At 40.7% G+C, this 21,767-nt stretch overlaps 1 protein-coding gene across 2 annotated transcripts in view; it reads right to left on the bottom strand.

Annotated features, from left to right (window-relative positions):
• PTPDC1 (protein tyrosine phosphatase domain containing 1) overlaps window positions 1-21,767 on the bottom strand; it is a 161,684-nt gene that overhangs the window by 24,666 nt on the left and 115,251 nt on the right. For both annotated transcript variants that reach the window (XM_073592333.1, XM_073592332.1), the window contains exons 3-7: window positions 20,201-20,372; window positions 18,667-18,747; window positions 14,288-14,406; window positions 10,901-11,038; window positions 6,893-8,127 (exon numbers count right to left, since the gene is read on the bottom strand). In XM_073592333.1, coding sequence (XP_073448434.1) covers window positions 6,893-8,127; window positions 10,901-11,038; window positions 14,288-14,406; window positions 18,667-18,747; window positions 20,201-20,372 — 1,745 coding nt within the window. The remainder of the gene's footprint in view (window positions 1-6,892; window positions 8,128-10,900; window positions 11,039-14,287; window positions 14,407-18,666; window positions 18,748-20,200; window positions 20,373-21,767) is intronic.

The following is a 21,767-nucleotide window of genomic DNA, read 5'->3' as shown; positions in this document are numbered from 1 at the left end:
CTCTTTCCATTTTCAGATGATGGATTGAACAGTGCTCCGTGAGATGTTCAAAGCTTGGGATATTTTTTTTATAACCTAACCCTGCTTTTAACGTCTCCACAACTTTATCCCTGACCTGTCTGGCATGTTCCTTGGCCTTTATTATGCTGTTTGTTCACTAAGGTTCTCTAACAAACCTCTAAGGGCTTCACAGAACAGCTGTATTTATACTGAGATTAACTTACACACAGATGGACTCTATTTACTAATTAGGTGACTTCTGAAGCCAATTGGTTCCACTAGATTTTAGTTAGGGGTATCAGAGTAAAGGGGGCTGAATACAAATGCACACCACACTCTTCAGATATTTATTTGTAAAATATTTTGAAAACCATTTATCATTTTCCTTCCACTTCAAAATGATGTGCAACTTTGTGTTTGTCTATCGCATAAAATCCCAATAAAATACATTTATGTTTTCGGTTGTAACATGACAAAATGTGGGAAATTTCAATGGGTATGAATACTTTTTTAGGGCACTGTATAGTAAAGTGCTGCATAAATTTGACGCTGCTATGAAATAAACCTGAAATAAATAAAATCAATTCACTAAAAAACACACGCATTCGTTATTTATCACCTGGTGTTTGCTGGCAGTATTTTAGAAAAGTACAAACTAACAATTTGACCCCTTTAATGCGCTTTGCAGGCGCTACAGTGCTAAAAATAGCACTTGCAAAGTGCCCTGAAAGAGCCGCTGCTGTGTCACCAATGTAAAAGCCCCGAGGGCTTTCACACTGGAGCGGTGCGCTGGCAGGACGGTAAAAAAAGTCCTGCTAGCAGCATCTTTGGAGCGGTGAAGGAGCGGAGTGTATACCGCGCCTTCACCGCTCCTGCCCATTGAAATCAGCAGCAGCACTTTGCGGTGGTTTTAACCCTTTCTCGGCCGCTGGGGGGTAAAAGCGCCCCACTAGCGGCTGAATAGCAGCTTAAAGTTGGCTATAAAGTGCTGCTAAAAATAGCGCAGTTTTACCGCCGCCACCGCCCCCCGCCCCAGTGTGAAAGGGGCCTTAGAGGGACTCCGCACTGCTCAGGAAGTGAAAAGTATACAATGTATCAGTGTGAAAATATTCTCCTCTGAGCTAAGGAATGAAAATAAATTGTAACGTTTTATTAGAGGGAGATCGTTTTGTGAATGAAAGCACCCTAGAATGTTTTTTAATAGTTTGAAATATTGCTCTGTGCCTTATGATGCAATGTTAACCTGCAAAAAAAAAAGTGAAAAAACACCAAAAATAACGCAAAATTTAAGTGCTAAGTCTCGCAAGACATAAATCTTTAACACATTCGGTAAATAATGCATTTTTTTTTAGTGAATTGACTGCTTTTGAGATAAATACCACATTAGTTATTTTAACTCAAATTTTAAATTAATGCAGTATTTATCTCTTAGTGAATTGATCCCAAAGTTCTTTCTATACCAAGATAGCTCCAGTACTGCCACAGGGAGATCGTGCAAAAGAAGGCATGGTAAGTCAGTAATGGGGAAAGATCAGTTGCAGGGAGTCCATAGGAAATACTGCTGACTAGTCCCTTCTCTTTCTTTTCTGGGCAGAGTTTCCACAGTTCAATTCCGATAAGGGTTCTTGCACATGGTACTGATGTTTAATGATGTTGGAATATTCCTTGCTAAAATGTCAGGCCTAATTCTTAAATGATTATAATTGCTTGCGTAGGCAGCTATAAAATACTTTGCAATAATCAAGGTACATATTCACTAAAAGAATACTTTAATATATTATTAAATAATGCCTCAATCTATTGTTATAGGAGTCGCCTGTAATCCCCTATATGTCTGCATTCAGGGGCAGCACTGTAATTCAGTCATTGTGTACAGAACTGCACAGTACTGAAAGTCTAAAAATGGAGCTTGATGATTGGAGAGAGCAAAGTAAATGAATGGTCTGGATTGGAGAACTGAAAGAACACAATAGCACATTCCTGGCAGCTATTGCAGTTTACAAATACATATTTCAAGGAAAGTAGCCCTGTGTAAGCTCCGAATTGCTCATGTGAGGGATTATATAGTGCTGTCTCCTGATCCTCCTCTAAGGCTGCGTTCACACTTCATCGTTTTGAATCGCGGGCAGATCTGCTCAAAATTTGAAAGCACTGATGTGTAAATGACAAATCGCAGGACTCGCATTTGAGATGCCATTCATTTGAATGACGCCTCTAATTGCGGTGCGGGTCTGCCGCGATTGTCGCGCGATAAATCGTGGCAACCCGCATCGCGAGAAGCATGTAGCCCAAAAAAAGTGCAGGAGCTACAAATGCGAGTCCTGTGATTTGTCATTCACACATTGGTGCATTCAAATCTGCCTGCGATTCAAAATATTGAAGTGTGAATGCAGCCTAATGCCCCATACACACGGTCGCATTTTCTGACGGAAAATGTGTGATAGGACCTTGTTGTCGGAAATTCCGACCGCGTGTAGGCTCAATCACACATTTTCCATCGGATTTTCCGACACACAAAGTTTGAGAGCTTGCTATAACATTTTCCGACAACAAAATCTGTTGTCGGAATTTCATGTGTTGTCGATCATGTGTACACAAATCCGACGCACAAAGTGCCTCGCATGCTCGGAATAAATAAACAGATGAAAGCTATTGGCCACTGCCCCGTTTATAGTCCCGACGTACGTGTTTTACGTCAACGCATTCAGAACGATCGGATTTTCCGACAACTTTGTGTGACCGTGTGTATGCAAGACAAGTTTGAGCCAACATCTGTCGGAAAAAATCTTGTTTTTGTTGTCGGAATGTCCGAACAAAGTCCGACCGTGTGTACGGGGCATTACAGTGCGAAGCTAATCAGCAAACACCATCCCTGTTCCATGAGAGAAAATAGACTAAAGCTGACCACACACTAGTAGATTTTCAAATGAATGTTCATGAAAACCTTTGTATAATAGTTCTCATTGGTATATTTAAAGACTTGACCATTGCCATTCGAAAGTACTTCAAATAAATGTTTTCCTTTATTCAATTTTGGACTGAATGGACTTTCCCAAACTAAAACCACATTCGCTGTTTCATCCTGCTCCTTCAAATTCATCCTGCTCCTCCGAATTTTCCCCTCACTGAGGTTGAATACAAATGTCAGTTTGACCCCACTAACCCAGGGGTCCCCAACCCCCAGGCTGCGGACCGGCAGGGCAGTCTTTTCCACTGGGCACGCTGGGCAGTTGCCCGGGGGCCCACTTGCCTGGAGGGCCCCATCCAGGGCCGATCCTCAGCGCTGCAATCTGCTGCTTAAGTTGACTGACTGCACTGGTTGCTCACTTGCTAGAATCGCCGGCCGCCTGGCGTCTAGCTAGCAACCAGTGACGTCAGTCAGAGGCTGCGTCCGCCCAGCATTCATAGCGCGCCACTGCCGCCCCTAGTGCCTAGTGAACAAGCTCCGCCCACCTCTGCCATGTTCTTCAGACAGCATGGAGAGGGAGCAGAGTGGAAAGATGGCCCTGATTGATAGCTGGTGCTGCCTTGCTGCTGTGAGTGACACACTGCACTGCACCAGGCTGGCGGCCTCAAGTAAGTCTAACACTGTCTACTTAAGTAAGTTCAAGTTGTGCATCAAACACAGCCACTGTCTGTGCCCCTCAAATGCAGCCACTGTGCCCATCATATGCAGTCACTGTGCCCATCAAATACCTCCACTGTGCCCATCAAATGCAGCCACTGTGCCCATCATATGCAGCCACTGTGCCCATCAAACACAGCCACTGTGCCCATCAAAGCTGCCATGTGCCCATAAAAGCTGCCACTGTGCTCATCAAACAAAAGCCACTGTGCCCATCAAAGCTGCCACTGTGCCCATCAAATGCAGCCACTGTGCCCATCAAATGCAGCCACTGTGCCCATCAAATGCTGCCACTGTGCCCATCAAACGCTGCCACTGTGCCCATCAAAAGTTATATCGTCCAAACGTTGTGTTAATGTTTAAACACTGATTTTGTTGGAAGTACCAATAAATATAGCCTTATTGATAATTTGCTATTTTATTCTCGTGCGTGATTGTGTAGACAGGGCCCCAGTGCCCTGTATTGCCCGGGGTCCTATAATGCTCTTAAGATGGCCCTGCCGACTGGTGCTGGTCTGTGACCTGTTGGGGGCTGGGCCATGTGGCAAGGAGTGGGCAGCGGATGAGCGGCGCTTGATCTGTATTGGCAGGGGGGGTTCTGCTGTGGGGCTACAGTGCAGGGCTATTATCAACGACTGTTGTGGTTAACCTCCCTGGCGGTATGATTATTTCGGATTTTAGGTGCTGAAAGCGGTACAATTATTTTGCATGGAAATTTGGCATTTTATATTGTAGGCCTGTAATTCTTAACAATAACACACTTAAATCTGTCCAAACAAGAGTCTAGTAGATATCCCGGGTATGATAAAGTTTGAAACACAAAAACATAAATTATAATATAATAAAAAAAAAATAATAATAAAAAAAAATAAAAATAAATAGTAATAAAATAAATTTCCACACGATTCACTATCGCTCAATTCTGCAAGTGTTCTAATTTACTATCGCTGTTTTCTAGCTGGTCTAAAGCCATTTTTGACGTAAAGGGACACTTTTTGGTTGCTATGGACAATCTCCAGTTTCCAGGCAGAAAGAACAGTATATGCAATATAAAACTGCATGCAGGGCATGGGCCAGAGCACTGGGGACAAATGGGATGTGAAATGATTTCATACAGTACTGTAATCTGTAAGATTACAGTACTGTATGTGTTATGCTTTTTACATTTTTTTAAATTTGCCGCCAGGCTCCGCCCCCGTGCGTCGCGACGCTCGCAGGGAACGGAGCCTGGCACAGAGAGGCTTTGGAACAGAACACAGCCCGCGGACACTGCGGGGGACATCGCAGGATCCCGGGGACAAGGTAAGTAAGGAGGCACCAGGATCCTGCGATGCAATCCCGAGTGTGGCTCGGGGTTACTGCTAATGGTCCTGAATTTTAACCCCGAGCCACACTCGGGAAAACCGCCAGGGAGGTTAAAGAAAAGGCTGTGGCTGCCGGTCTTATAGGGAACCGAGGGAAGCCTGCAGCATCGTAACAAGGTAAAAAAAAAGTCTCTGTTACTGATATCCTAGGCGTGAACAAGCACTTGGCCTTTGCAGTGTAAGGGAGAACCCCGCTTCAAGGGATTTTTTGGTTTTTCCAGGAATAAATGTCAAATATTATGATGACTCAATTGAAACTGTAGACAAAAGAGCTGCATTCTATGTCGGTGGGTAGCTGTGGAATGTAAAGTTGGTCCGCAGTTCTAATTCGATTTTGTGAAATGAAATGAAAATAAAGTAACTTTGAACTGACCTACTGGGGTCATAAGTTTTAGAGAGATAAAATGATGCAGTAAGACATTTTCACACATAATCTGAATGGAAGTACTGTCTTAGAACAGGCCTACAAAGACACTGTTCTCTTATAACAGCAACTGAACCCTCTACACACAGGGGTCTCCAAACTATGGCCCTCCATTTGTTCAGGAACTACAATTCTCATCATGGCTAGTCATGTCTGTGGGTGTCAGAGTTTTACAATGCCTCATGGGAAATGTAGTTCCGCAACAGCTGGAGGGCTGTAGTTTGGAGATCCCTGCGAGAGGTGACAGGCTGCAACACAAAATAACAAAATAAAACTGTATACAGCACTATGTCAAGTCAGCAAGACAGGGACTTCCCATCCCACTCCTGGAACAAAATCAAGTCACGCTGAGCACTGCTCTGCCATTCACAGGAATCTTTGTATTTTCTGAATGAGTACAAAGCTTCCTCAGATTGGCACAGAGGTGGGCAGATGACATCACAGTCTCCACCTAAGTCAATCAGAGGAAGCTTTGTATTAATTCAGAAACTACAAAACTCCCTGTGAATAGTTATGTAGCTCTCAGTCTGACTCAATTTTTGTTCCAGGAAAAGGATGTCCCTATACTGCTGCCAAAACACAGCATACTTTATGTAGCTGATGCATGCTCACAGCCGATGCATGTAATAATGAAGGAAATAGTTTGTTTTGACCAGCCTGGTCGATACAAACTATTTAAAGTTCACTGAAACACGTTTAGGCTTTTATTTATTCGTTCTTCATAGATGAACTACACTGAAAGCAGTGGGGGAGCAAAGGTAAGGTTAGTATGTACTGTTGGGAAGAGGGGCGATAAAACAAACCTATAGCTTTGTCCTACATGGTCAATGCACAGGTCAGCCTTAATCCTATAACCACTGCAACACAATTGGGTTTATTTACTAAAGCTGGAGGGTGCAAAAACAGGCTCACTTTTGCATAGAAACCAATCAGCTTTCAGGTTTTAGTGCCAAAGTTTAATTGAACAAGCTGAAGTTAGAAACTGATTGGTTTCTATGCAGAAGTGAGCCTGATTTTGCACTCTCTAGCTTTAGTAAATAAACTCCAATGACTTGATGGGAAATTTTTTAAGTATGACAGATTTACTGATACTGTCCTACAGTATCTTACTATATCACATTAACACCATACCCTATACAAAATAGCCTCTTTAGAGTGGCCACGTGCAAACTGAATGCAATAAATTATACGTGGTGACAAATAGCTAATAGTTATTAGTAGACACATAAAGCAAAAAATGACAGCTCACCATCCAAAAAACAGCACCTTTTCCAAATGCAGGAGCAAGAAACATCCTACCAATCTAAAATACCCACCAACTGCTGTTTTCATTGTGAGTGGCTTCTTAAAATAAGATATTGGCTACCAGAAACCAGACCTGAAAAGGTATTCAGCTGTTTTGTTTTTTCTAGGGCAACTGGTAAAATATTACTTGTTGCATCTACAGGATAAAAAAGCAATAACAATAGGCATACTTACCTGCCAAAAGTTAACTTTTTCTTCAACTTCTTCAGCACCATCATTGACCAAACATGCCAGAGCTTTAGCTGCCAGCAAGCGCCTGGCACCAAGGCTTAGTTCAGACTCCAGAGCAATCTGTGGTACAACGTCTGATGTCTCACTACATTCTAGATAAAAAGTCACTTTGGATGAAGTGCAGTTAGTGTCCTGAGGTTTAGAGATGCTGCTTTCTTCCTTTACTCTATTGTCCTCAGCAGCGCAATTACAATCAGTAGTGTCCCGAGGAGTCATGCTTGACATAAAAAAATCAGAGTCTCCTAAAGCTGATTGGCCACTGCCTGCTAGTGAGGAAAATCCTACTGAAAATGTACGACTTCGCTGCATCTCTTTATGGAGCTTCAGTCTGTGAAATAGAGGGGAACCATCTCTGGGAGTTTCAATGCTACCGACTTTACTCTGACTCCAGAAAAAAAAAGCTGCTTTTCCACAAGGTTCTTTGTTTGACCGTGCTGAAGGCATAAGGTCCGTGACCTCATGATTTTCGAAACAGTGCTTTACCCTTATATGCTCATTGATTTTGCTCAAAAAAGACATCTCTGCTGGCTCTGTCCATGGGGTTTCACCTTGCTCCATGAGAATTTCAGCCTTCTTTAGATCTGAGTCACTGTAACTTAAACGCTTCTTTAGATGGGACAACGGCTGAAGACATTCTACGTTCCTCCTCTTCCACAAGGGGTCAAATTCCTGTTCACTGGTTAATACTGAATCATGAACTCCATAACAAGCTGGGGTTGTAACAGAATGGGCTAATGAATCCCCTGTTTCAATTTCACTGGCTAAAACTTTATCAAGTTGCTCAGGGGAAAACTGAGAAACAGTCTTTTCGATCTCGGCAGAGAGATCTGGAACATCTACGATCTCCTTCTCCACCACCTGCCTGTTTTCCACTAAGTTTATCAATAATCTACAAACCAAATGGACAATTTTTGGCACATATTTGAGATGGCGAGCTTCGTATCCATGAAGTAAGTGCTGCTGGCGGATCAAGTATTGTGATAAGGTGACGGCGTGGGCTTTTGGGTCACAGCAAGCAAACACATTGTGCAGAGGGTTCAGAAACTGAGTAAACTCGCGGATACACAAGAGTTGGACTCTGGTCTGAATAGCATTGTGCCTTTTTGCACGGACAAACAAAATAGCTTGATCTGCAGTCATTCTTGTGGCATATATTAAATAACATGCAATTAGCACCCCTAGAAGAAAAACAAAGGCACGTTAATAACAAGCTTGCCCAAATACCAGACCTAACTGAGAATAGAATAGAATGGAAAGTAAAGCAGAACAAAGCAAAACAGAAAAGAAAAGAACAGAATAAAATAGAATCGAAAATAAAGGAATAAAATAGAAAATAATGGAATAGAATAGAATAGAATAAAAAATAGAATCAAATAAAATATAAAGAATATAACCATCTTCTAAAATTTGAATTTCAAATAGAATAAATTCAAATACAATTGAAAAGAATATAATAGAAAAAAAGAATAAATAAGAATAGAAAAAAGATTACAATAAAATTTAAAAAAAAAAAACTTTTTCCAAAATTCAAATATAATTAATTCAAATTCAAATAGAAAAGAAAAGAATAGAATAGAAAATAAAAGAATAGAATAGAATTAAAAAAAAATAGAATAGAATATAAATATAACTATTTCCCAAAAAGTTTGAATAGAATATATTTGAATTCAAATAGAATAGATTAGAATAAAATAGAAAATAAAAGAACAGAATTGACTAAAACTGAGTTCAATTCGACCAAATTCAGAAAATTTGAATCGATTAAAATTCAAATAAACTAATTCCCAAAAAAGAATTAAACAAATTTAACTAAACAAATTTATGTATATAACGAATCAAAACTAAACAAATGTTTTGATTCTGCACATGACTAGTACAGTTGTAATTTATTCACTTGCTGACCAGCCACAGTATATATACTGCGGCAGGTCGGCTCTATTGCGTGAAGCGACATACCTGTATGTTGTTTCGTGTAATAGATACAGGGCCAGCGGTGCGGGAGCTGATGCACATGGGCACCGACGCCCACCCCCCCCCCACCTCCCCCGCGATCGCTCCTCACAGAGGCAGAACGGGGATCCGCCTATGTAAACAAGGCAGATCCCCATTCTGACAGGAGAGTAGAGAGAGATCTGCTGTTCCTAGTGATCAGGAACCGCGATCTCTCTCTACTCCCAGTGAGCCCATCCCCCTGACAGTGAGAAAGCACCTCCCTAAGGAACACTTAACCCTTTGATCACCACCAGTGTTAACCCCTTCTCTGCCAGTGTCATTTATACAGCGATCAGTGCATTTTTATAGCACTGATCACTGTATTGGTGTCACCAAAAAAACTCACTGGTCACCAAAAAAAGTCACTTAGTCAGATTTGTCTGCCGCAATGTCATTGTCCTGCTAAAAATCACAGATCACCGCATTACTAATAAAAACAATAAAAAAATAAAAAGTCCCTAAGCCTTTCCCCCTATTTTATAGACGCTATAACTTTTGCACAAACCAATCAACATATGCTTATTGGGGGGGTTTTTTACCAAAAATATGTAGGATAATACATATTGGCCTAAACTGAGGGAAAAAATTGTTTTTTTACATTTTTTTTATTGGATATGTATTATAGCAAAAAGTAAAAAATATTTTTTTTGTTCAAAATTGTCGCTCTTTTTTTGTTTATAGCACAAAAAATAAAAACCACAGAGGTGATAAAACACTGCCAAAAGAAAGCTCTATTTGTGGGAAAAAAAGTATATCAATTTTATTTGGATACAGCATCGCACATCCGCTCAATTATCCGTTAAACTAACGCAGTGCGGTTTCGCAAAAAATGGCCTGGTCATCAAGGGGGTAAATCCTTCCGGGGCTAAAGTGGTTAAAGGGGTACTGTTTATTCCCCTATATTTATAGTGGTGTATTTCAGAATCTATAGAAACACCCATCTACAGGCATATAATGCGTAAATCTGCCCTAAATGTATTCATAAATCAGCTCTGTCTTTATGTTCACCTCCTGTAATCTTTTGCACAACAGAACTCGGATTGGAAGACAAAAGCTCAATACTCTGAAGCAATCAGGATTCAATTGCTTTGCACAGTCCTGTGAGTCTAAAGTCCTGTACACAAGATGAGAATATTGGACGAATGACCATCCGCTTTTTTTTTTTTTTAAATGAAGAGGTTACTAGTTACGAAAATTCTTGTACGACAGAATACAACTTCAGACGTGATGTAAGGTGTAGTATTGTATGGTAATGTATTTTTTTGTTTCTGACCATGCGTGGTCTTGGTCTTCTGAATACTATACTGATTAAATGAAAATCATTTGTTCATTCATCGTATGAGAAAATCTTTTATGTTTGCCCCTTTGGATATTTTTGCATGAACCTTCATGATCGGCTCTCAAAAGCTTTGTACTAATGATCAGATTATCATACAATCGTTTCGAAAGCGGTATTTTTCATCCTTTTTTCTAATCGTGTTTACTAGGCATAACAGTGTGGACCTGCTTACAAGAATACAGAGCGCATAGAGATAATATTATCAAAGTGCAGCCTGTTCTTCTTTATCCACTATGCAGGCTGAAGGTGACTAGGGAAACAGAACTCCTTTCCCTGTAGTCACCTCTCAGATAGATGAGTATCATTACTGGGATTTCAAAGGAAGAATAGAGCTAAACTTTGCAAATAGAGGATGTTCACAGTTATAGGAATAACATGGGGCATATACAGTATATAGAATAAACAACTAAGATCCTAAAATATTTTATTTTTGGTGGAGTTTTGCTTTACCCAGGCCTTACACATTGAACACTGGGGTGCACATGATAAAACATCCTAACAATCTTTTATTTTGGGTGCAGCCAAGGGTATGAATTATGTTCAAAATTTAATTACAGCACTGGAACTTATAACTGGCTGTAGATCTGCTCAAAGATAATGTCTCTTTAAACTCGTCTTACCTGTCCGTCCTAGGCCGGCATGGCAATGAATTGCTACTTTTCCTTCTTGTAAGGCAAATGACATAACTTTCACCATATCAAGAATTGTGGTCAGGGAAGCAACACCGTAGTCTTTCCATCCAAAATTGTAGAAATAAACTGAAAGAGATAAGCATTTTATTACATTAAACCAAGAATAAGTGACTTCTGCACATGAGGTGGTACGTCACAATCACAGGCTGCTACAGGAGTTTTATCATGATCTAATTAATCTAGCTTGGAGTTCACTGTCATATTAATTAGCAATTACTAATAAAAAACATTATGTAGGGTTCCTGTAGTGGGGAGCAGATGTGGAAAATCTAATCACAAAAGGCTTGTGAAACGATTCATCATCAACATTCAGTGACAACACAAAAGCTTATAAAAAAGGTTCACTTCTCACAGAAATCAAAATAAATGAAGTATCAGATAACAATCTCCTAACAATTTTTTTCAGATTTTCTTACAATTTCCTTTTTGGAAGAGCTTGTTTATTAATTCTATGCAAATAAAGGAATATTTCTATAGATTTCTCAATTTGCGCAGCCAAATAAATATACAAACTACTGTGTTTCTAGCTATAACACCAAAAGGTGATTCCACCCCCACCACAAATCTAATAATCAAATTAAAGTGAACACTCCCACTGAATAAAACTAACAATATATGTAAAAACTATATATCAAATGTAGTCTATTTGTGAATTGCATTCCATGTAAAATGCTGCAAAAACAAACATTGAAATGATATCTCGGGGTGTTAAGATACCAAAGTGTTACAACCCCGAGGCTTAAAGAAGAGATCCCTTATTCTGATTTTGATCTGTAACTGTGTTTCTTTGTAGAAGATTGTATAGCAGAAATACCTCACATGGAATGCCCCTGAAGAAAGGACTCTCTCTAGGATCTGAAATGCGTCGGGCTCAATACATAAGGAATTGTATTCATATTTCTGTTCTGCCTTGTGTTTTTATGCACTCTAGTCATGATGATGTATGCACCATACTTTTTATAATAATAAATATATTTCTATTTTTCTGATATTGTGCTACTGTTTTGTTGCCCTTAAAGTCCCATAGTATATTTTTGGAGGATACTTTCCTTACATGATTCTAATATCGGGATGTTGGCAACTTCTGGGTCTACTTAGGTGGATTTCTACAATTATGTCCATTAATATGTAGTTCCCACATCCCCCTTTGTGGCTATAACAGCCTCCACTCTTCTGGGAAGGCTTACCACAACTTTTTGGATTGTGTCTGAGAATGTGTGCCCATGCAGTCAAGAAAAAGCATTTATGAGATCAGGTGGTGATGTTGAAAGAGAAGACCTTATTCACAACTGGCATTCCAAATTATCCCAAAGGTGTTCATTAGTGTTGAGATCAAGGCTTTGTGTAGGTCATCCAAGTTTATCAACACCAAACCATGTCTTTATTAAGCTGGCCTTGTGCACAAGGGCACAGTCATGCTAGAACAGAAAAGGGTCATATCCAAACTGTTGCCACGAGGTTGTAAACACACAAATTACTAAAATTCCCTCGTACTGTACGCTGTAGCATAAAGAGTATCCTTCAGTGAAACCACCTGAACTCAATAATTTGTGGAATTATTTACATAACTTTGGCAAAATGGTAGGTGTAATGGGCAGAAATTCCCAAACTATTTGCCATATAGTGTACTGTATATCGAGTAAAGCTACTTCGACCCTACAGCTCTGGTGAAACTACAAGTCCCATGAGAACTCTAATGCCCCGTGCACACGGTCAGATTTTCCGACGGAAAATGTTCGCTGGGAGCTTATTGTCGGAAATTCCGACCATGTGTAGGCTCCATCAGATATTTTACACCAGAATTTACATCACACAAAATTTGAGATCTGGATCTCAAATTTTCCAAAAACAAAATTTGTTGTCGTAAATTCCAATCGCGTGTACACAATTCCGACAAAGAAAGTTCCACGCATGCTCAGAATCAAGCAGAAGAGCCGCACTGGCTATTGAACTTCATTTTTCTCGGCTCGTCGTGCGTGTTGTACGTCACCGCGTTCTTGATGTTCGGAATTTCCTACAAGATTTGTGTGACCATGTGTATGCAAGACAAGTTTGAGCCAACAAAAAATAAAAAAATACATGGATTTTGTTGTTGGAATGTCCGATCGTGTGTATGGGGCATAACACTCATTGGTATGACTCCCTGAGGTAAAGCCATCATGGGCTTTGTAGTTTCACCACAGCTGGTAAGCCAAAGTCGCCTTATCCCTGGTGTATATAAAGCTTTAGACATGACAAAGGATTCTCAGAGCACTATGGGTTACGCAAAGAGAAACACAGGAGAGCTGCTTGCTGTGAGGTACAAGTTGTCTGACTGGGAATTTGGTCTGATAAGACAAGGAGTTACTGCTGAGTTCATTGAAAAAAAGGCATCTTACGTCAACAAAGAAAACTTAAAGCCTTAAAAAATATGGAAAGGAGCCTAAAGCTGACTCGATCCCGACATCCACACATTCAACATGGATAGGGGAATCCTCCCTGCTGTGTGATTGCATTTTGACAGTGAGGAGACTACTCCCACGGTCAGAATACACAGATCAGAGCTGCAGCCTATTGCCTGTGGTGCTAATACAGATAGGGTAGTTGAACAGAAGATGATTGGTAGATTGACTTCTGTTCAACTACAATAGTCAAGCATAGATCAAAACTCAACTGGACCCTGCTGAACCAGCCAAAATTCGATCCATGTATGGCCAGCCTGAGGCTCAACCGGCTGGCTCAAAAGCACAAAAAGAAGAGCTGTTATATCTGTTCTCTAAGTGCAAATACTTACTTGTTAATCCTGCCAAAAATCTTGTGAGCAGATAGCATCCTGTGCACTCTGTTCCCAGCTATCTCTGTGGACTAGAGAACACCTTCCTCATGCTTTCTGTGGGCCTGTCCTAAGGGGACAACGCTGCCCCTCATAGATACAGTAGAGTGAATGAATGTTATAACTCTAAGGACAGGAAGTGCGTTACTGGAAGGGTCACCATGTGAAAATAAAGTAAAAAAAAGCCTGACAAAAGAAAACGGATACAACCAGCAAATCTTGAATGCACGCTATGATTCCATGCAATTAGAAAAATTTAATTAAGCAAAGTGAGAATACTGCTTGCACATTGTCAATATAACAGCAAGATTGGCACTGTTTAAATAAGTCACAATGTTTTTCCAGCATCTGTGACACCACAGTGAGAGAGTGTACTTTCCAATTACATGTAGTAATGACTTTTGTTACCGACTGATGGACCTTATACAACGGCCCCTTAGCCCAGCAACACAAATTGATGCTGTTTTATAATTAATGAGAACAAACAGCAGGATCGAACTTACTTTCAGCTTCCATAAAGGCCTCTGGAAGATACGTGAACCCACTTTCTTGCTCTAAAGAATTCCCGCAGCTTGCGTGCTCCCCAGGACGCTGCAGGTTAATTACTGTTTTTATTCCACAGCTTCAGAAATAGAGGTAAATAAGATATATTTAATATCCAGGTCAGCCACATTTTTATTATAGAGTTATGTATGAAATGAAATGTGTCAAACCAATGAAAATTAGATTTGCATTTTTTAAGTTCTCCCCATAGCACAGACATATGGAACACTCTACCTTTATCAACCAGCCATCCACCGCCCACCTCTGCTCAAAAAAAAAGGAAATACAAAAATCGAAATAACATATATACTGTGTATTTGACAGCTGCTGTCATACACATACAAATATTTGATATATTTACAGTGGGGAAAATAATGATTCGATCCCTGCAGATTTTGTAAGTTTGCCCACTTGCAAGGAAATAAAGGGTCTATCTTTTTTATCATAAGTGTATTGTAAATGATAGAGACAGAATATCAACCAAAAATCCAGAAAAAACACATGAAACAAATGTTATGAATGGAGTTGCAGTTCAGTGAGTAAAATAAGTATTTGATCAACCAACCAACAATCAATACTGGCTCCGACAGACTGGCTACAGTATGTGCTTATGTGGTAAACAGATTAGGACAATTACGACAATTATGTGGATCACAGATTACAACTAACAATGACTTGTTATGTGTATAAAAGACACCTGTCCACAGAATCTCTTTCTTCCTTTCAAACCTCACCATCATGGGCAAGACCAAAGAGCTATCAAAGGATGTCAGGGACAAGATTGTAGACCTACACAAGGCTGGAATTGGCTACAAGACCATCAGCAAGAAGCTTGGTGAGAAGGAGACGACGGATTGTTATTATTTGCAGACAGAAGAAATACAAAATAACCATCTATTGCCCTCAGTCTGGATCTCCATGCAAGGTTTCGCCTCATGGGTTAAGGATGATCATGAAAAAAGTGAGGGATCGTCCCAGAACTACACGGGAGGAGCTTGTGAATGATCTTAAGGCAGTTGGGTCCACAGTCACCAAACAAACCATTGATAACACAACACGCCTCCATGGATTGAAATCCTGCAGTGCCTGCAAGGTCCCCCTCCTCAAAAAAACACATGTACAGACCAATGAACATCTAAATGACTCAGAGAAGGACTGGGAGAAAGTGCTGTGGTCAGATGAGACCAAAACTGAGCTCGTTGGCATTAACTCGATTTGCTGTGTTTGGAGGAAGAAAAATACTGACTATGACCCTAAGAACACCATCCCTACAGTCAAGCACAGAGGTGGAAACATGATACTATGGAACTGTTTCTCTGCTAAAGGTACAGACCGACTTTGCCGTATTGAGGTGTTATTGGACGGCCATGTATTGTAAAATTTTGGATGGGAATCTTCTTCTGAAGATGGGTCATAGATGGGTCTTCCATTATGACAATGACCCAAAACATACTGCCAAGGCAATAAAGGAGTGGCTCAAGAAGAAGCACATTAAGGTCATGGAGTGGCCTAGCCAGTCTTCAGACCTTAATCCTATAGAAAATGTATGGAGGGAGCTGAAACTTCGAGTTGCCAAGCGACAGCCAGGAAACCTTAAGTATTTAGAGAAGATCTGTAAAGAAGAGTGGACTGAAATTCCTCCTGAGATGTGTGCAAACCTGATAACCAACTACAAGAAAAGTCTTACCTCTGTGCTTGCCAACAAGGGTTTCTCCACCAAGTACTAAGTCATGGTTTGCTTGGGAATCAAATACTTATTTTACTCACCGAACTGCAACTTAATTTATAACATTTGAATCATGTGTTTTTTCCGAATTTTTGGTTGATATTCTGTCTATCATTTAAAATACACCTATGATAAAAATTATAGACCCTTCATTTCTTTGTAAGTGGGCAAACTTACAAAATCTGCAGGGGATCAAATAATAATTTTTCCTATTATATATATATTATAGACAGTCACGTGAAAAAGTAAGTATACCCCATATAAATTGCTGACTTATTTAACATATTTGAATAGTCAAACATTAGACCTTCATTCAAGCAGTACCTACAGATAAAGGTGATGTACTTGAAGAAAATCACACATGGGGGTTGATTTACTAAAACTGGAGAGTGCAAAATCTAGTGCAGCTGTGCATAGAAACAGCTTCAAGGTTTTATTGTCAAAGCTTAAATGAACAAGCCGAAGGTAGAAGCTGATTGGCTGTCATGCAGAGCTTCCAATTTTATAAATTCAACCCCGTTGTTCTTACATAGTGTATTAATTCTCTATAATCTAAATCAGTGTTTCTCAACCTTTGTACTGTGGAGGAACCCTTGACAAAACGTTTGAGATCTCGGCGATCCCCTAAAAAAAAATTCAGATCTGCAGCTCATGGAACATTGGATCTGATCAGCGAGCTGTAGATATAACCACAATTATTGTAGAAATAGCTTTAAATAATAGAATAATTATTAGCACTAACCTGACACCAACATTATAGTGTGAACAGAGCACATAAAAATCAATTGTTTTCTTTTTGTCCTTGCACAGACCTACGTTAGAACAAGCCAAAAATATTCTATACAAGTCAAATCTGCACATATTTTCCATCAGTTTTTTTGCATATATGCTGTGAACGAGGCCTTGCTGAACTTGAACAAAACTCCCAAATACTGTTTCATAAAAAAGACAGCAGACTATGGGAACAGTTGGGCCTTGTTCACAACATACATGCATGCAAAATGTGCAGTGACAACGAATATTGTCAATGTGCATTGATACCTGGTGCCTCCTCTATAGTTCCAGCTCCTCTGAACCTGTGAGGGTGGTACCAGGGAAGTGCTGACAGTCGGAGCACATGGCTGAATGTTGCTGGAGGTGAGATCCTGTGTATGGTAGCAACTGAATGAAGACTGCAGGGGGGGGGGGAGCAAAGAGTGGGGGCACACAGCTGGATCAGGCTGAATGTAGCAGGAGGTGAGATTATAATAGCATTATGTACAATTATGGTATAACATAATGCTATTATAATCTCACCTCCTGCTACATTCAACCTGACCCAGTTGTGTGCCCCCACTCTCTGCCCCCCCCCCCCCCATGCAGTCTGCATTCAGTGCTGTTAAACACAGGATGTCACCTCCTGTTCTCTGCTCCCCCCTCCCCTCTTCTACCCTTGTAGTTTGCAGACCCCTGGGGACTTCTCGCGGAACCCGGTTCAGAAACACTGATCTAAATGAACAAAAATGCAGATTTGCCACATGGAAAAAATAAGTACACCCCTATATTTACCACCATTTCAGATCCATAAAAGTTTCAGATTAGGTGCCAATAACATCCTTTTTAGGGCATATACAGGTGGAACCTGTCTTATTCAAACCTCAGTTATCTGGGGAGGTGAAGAAGGTGCCAGGCACATTATGTAGAGTCCAGAAGTTCATTTTATTAAAATGTTACATTCAGTATGAAACCAATACGTTTCAGGGGTCAAACAGACCCTCTTCATCAGGGCTTTAAGAAGATAACATGCAAAGTATGAGATGTACACTTGTCTGAACAGTTGGTATTTTCCATACTCTATACGTAGACAAAATACAGTAATCTACACAGAACAGGATTGATTAAAGCCGGCCATAGACAGTTCAAATCTTGGTCAGTTCATCAGCTGAATGTATCCAAGTTGATCAATCAATCAACTTGGGTACAACCAGCCTGTCGGATTTCACAAGCAATTATTGCTAGTGGCTATTATAATCACCCGTGGTTGCAGGAAAAAAATGCTCCGTCTAAGACCGGCCTAAGAGAGAACCTTATCATATACATACAGTAAGGTTATCTTAGAGCAGGGGTGGGCAAACTGTGGCCCTCCAGCTGTTGTGGACCACATGTCCCATGAGGCATTGCAAGACAACAGTTAGAAGCATGACTCCCAGAGGCAGAGGCATAATGGGACTTGTAGCTTTGCAACAGCTGGAGGGCCACAGTTTTCCCACCCCTGTTATAGAGACTGAGATGAATGCAGCAGTTCCAAAGCAGACTTTTGCTTTCAAACACAATTTGGTTAAGCAGAACAGCGTTCAAATGCACAAGGCCACCTTTGACAACAACAACCATCTACATGAAAAAGAAATAAAGGAACTGCGCTCTTATTTCATAAATTACATATTATCAATCATTATAGTGAATAAACAAATACATTTTCATTTAAATTATAAAAATACATAAAAATTGTGAAGCCCATGTATAGATTTTCTTTCAAGCATCTACAAGAGTCCCACGCTGAAACAGTAAGGCTTTAAAACAAAAAGACAGAAAACAGAGATGGCGTTCACTCCACTTATTAGAGAACCACCTTACCTCTTGAACTGCTTGATGATATTATATTTCTCAATGATTTCTGTTGAAGGTCTCGCCATTGCAAGTATCTTATCTGTTATCCTGAAACAGAAAGTAATAAAAATGTTTTCAAATCAGTTCTTTGTCTTGCAGTTTTTGCTTTATCAGTTTATATAAGTACTGGCTATTTAAAGATAAGTGTCACTTCAACTTGCACATCTGAGAGGTAAAAGTCACCTGCAATTAGTTTTTAAAGTGATTGTAAAGGTTGTTTTTTTTATTTCTTTAAAATAACAAACACGTTATACTTAGATGCTCGGTGCAAGGGTTTTGCACAGAGTAGCCCCGATCCTCCTTTTCTGGGGTGCCCCGGAGATGCTCCTGGCTCCTCCCCTTCATCGGGAGCCCCCACGGAGAGACGCTTTCCATGGAGGCACCCATGCGGGCACGCTTACAAGTCCTGCTGCTGCATCCATTGACACAGACAGCAGGACTCGGCCCTTCCCCCAATGCCTCCTGCTGCTGCTATCAATCTATCCAATGAGGACCCGAGACAGCGGCTGGAGCCGCTAGGCTCGTGCTCGTCCCTGGAACGATCGGGTTCAGGTAAGAAAAAGTGTGTGTGTGTGTGGGGGGGGGGGGTCTGGGGGCAGCTGAAGCACAGAAGGTTTTTCATCTTAATGCATAGAATTGAGACTTTACAACTCCTTTAAAAGATGAGTGATTACCAAGCACATCCTGGAGGTTCACAAAATGGAAGCCTCCTTAAAATAACAACAATGTAACTGCAGGATGTATGTCACTCTCTTTATATTAAACCCATTGTTTTTATTTTACATGTTATATTTAGCATTCTTCCTTAAAAAATGTCCCTTCTTTGTGGTTAGGCCATTCCCCAAACCACACCCACCGCCTTCCTTTTTGTAGGTGTCTCCTTTAGCTAGCCAGGTTGCTAAGGTGATACACATGTGTGCATGTCCCCAAATGAGGCTGTGTGCATCCACTGAAACACACAGCATCTGGCAATCCATGCCCCGCTACCTCCTCCTAGCAATTTGAATGACAGCAGCAACCTGTCACTTTCTGAATCTCTGTCCTATGACCTGGAGTTCTGGGAATGCTGAAGATGGTCCCAGAGCCAGCAGTGGTGATGACATGGGACCATGGGTAAATGTTTGGGGGGGGGGACAATTAAGAAAACAGTCTAGCATTTATTACTACTTTAAAGCCCAAGCAAATCCTCTACATCTATTACTGTAATGTAATGCAGTCGGGCTGCATATACATAATAAATATGCTGCTGTTTTAGTGGTTCTTTAGTTGCTAAGTGCTACTGCATGGGTTCAAATACTCGTGGGGGCAGAACGTTGGACAGTCAGACTGTTGCTCTCACACACAAGAAGTGGCCCAGGTCTCCAGCAGTCCAACAACCCCCCTGCACGCTGCTCCAGTCAACAGTACTCTCACTTCCTGAGCAGATACAATCAAGTTAGATCCTAATACTATAATACACCCTGTGTTGAATATGAGCGGCATTAGTCAATGATGAACTTACCAGGAGGAGTAAAGCCCCTTTATAGCTTGTTCCTCATCGCTCCATCGAGTGGGGTTTTCATATTTACAAGCACGACCACCACACGTCATGGAACACTGCATGTGACCCGGGATGACATGTCGCAAACGCTCTCCCACTTTGGTGTATTTCGAAGTTGGACGTCTGCCACTTCCTAAGTCATAAGAATAGTAAATGGCATTTAATGATGTAATTATTTAAGCACGGGACTTGTCCACCCCAATATAATTGTTCTGCTTCTTAAAGAAAAAAACATCACTGTTGAAATCCAATGTGTCAATGCATTCAACTGAAGTCTCATTTTGGCCCTGCGGCATATGTTTTAAATGAAGACCATTCAAAGGTTTTATGCATCAGGTTTAATTAAGAATGGGAATGGAAGTGTAAAGGGCATACACAAGTCAGATTTTACTTTGATTTGTTTTGTTCGCTCAGCAAATTAAAAAAACAAAAATGGTACCAGCAAGTAAAACAGACCTGTGCATAGATGTCAGATTTTCGTTTATTACATTTGGCCTCGTCTAGGGTGGACATATTTGAATGTAGGGCATTACTTGCTTCTCTTTGCCAGGTGGGCGTCATCCAAAGGAATAGATTTTTTTTATGCTTATTCATTTTTTCATTGTAACAAGTAAAAGTACAATTACAATAAAGCCTTATTATCATCAACAGAGTCTGTGTCCTGTGTAATATATATTGCATAGTTAGTACACACTGAAACCTTCATATACATAGTCGGAGGACATTCAGATGGAATATACAGCATAAACCGTGGTCTAATATTGTTCTATCTTTGTAGCTAATCTATGGAAAACTATTCTGGGAAAAAAAGATTCTAGAATTCTCTGAAGTATGGTAGAAAACGTTATACCTGCAGATTCATAGGTTTATTAATAAAAGGTGAGGGGCATGTCTATTAGCAGTGTAAGGATGTTGTTCCTTATGCCACGTATACACGAGCGGACTTTTCGACTGGACTGGTCTGACGGACCGAGTCCGGCGGACAATTCGACCGTGTGTAGGCTTCATCGGACCTGCAGCTGACTTTTTCGGTCAAAAATCTGACGGACTTAAGATTTGGAACATGTTTCAAATCTTTACGTCGGAACTCCGCCGGACCCAGTTCCTATCGAAAAATCCGCTCGTCTGTATGCTAGTCCGGCGGACGAAAGCCGACGCTAGGGCAACTATTGGCTACTGGCTATGAACTTCCCTATTTTAGTCCTGTCATATGTCATCATGTACGAATCCGTCGGATTTTGGTGTGATCGTGTGTAAGCAAGTCCGTTTGTTGGGAAAGTCCGTTGGAAGTCCGTCAAAAAGTCAGTCGGACCAGTCCGGTCGAAAAGTCCGCTCCTGTGTATGCGGCTTTAGGCTCCATTCACACTTGTATGGCTCCAAAGTTGCCCCGACTTTGGAGCGCAACTTTGGATGAGTGCAACTTGGAAACGACTTTGGCTTTAACCAGTGATAATGGACAACTGTTGCATTGTATAACATTCAGGTACATTTTTCCTGCAACTTTTGAGAGTTAACATTGAAGTCTATG

The sequence above is a fragment of the Aquarana catesbeiana genome, linkage group LG07, assembly GCF_042186555.1.
Source record: "Aquarana catesbeiana isolate 2022-GZ linkage group LG07, ASM4218655v1, whole genome shotgun sequence".
In the NCBI taxonomy this organism is placed as follows: Eukaryota; Metazoa; Chordata; class Amphibia; order Anura; family Ranidae; genus Aquarana; species Aquarana catesbeiana.
This window is presented reverse-complemented; position numbering and strand designations above follow the sequence as displayed.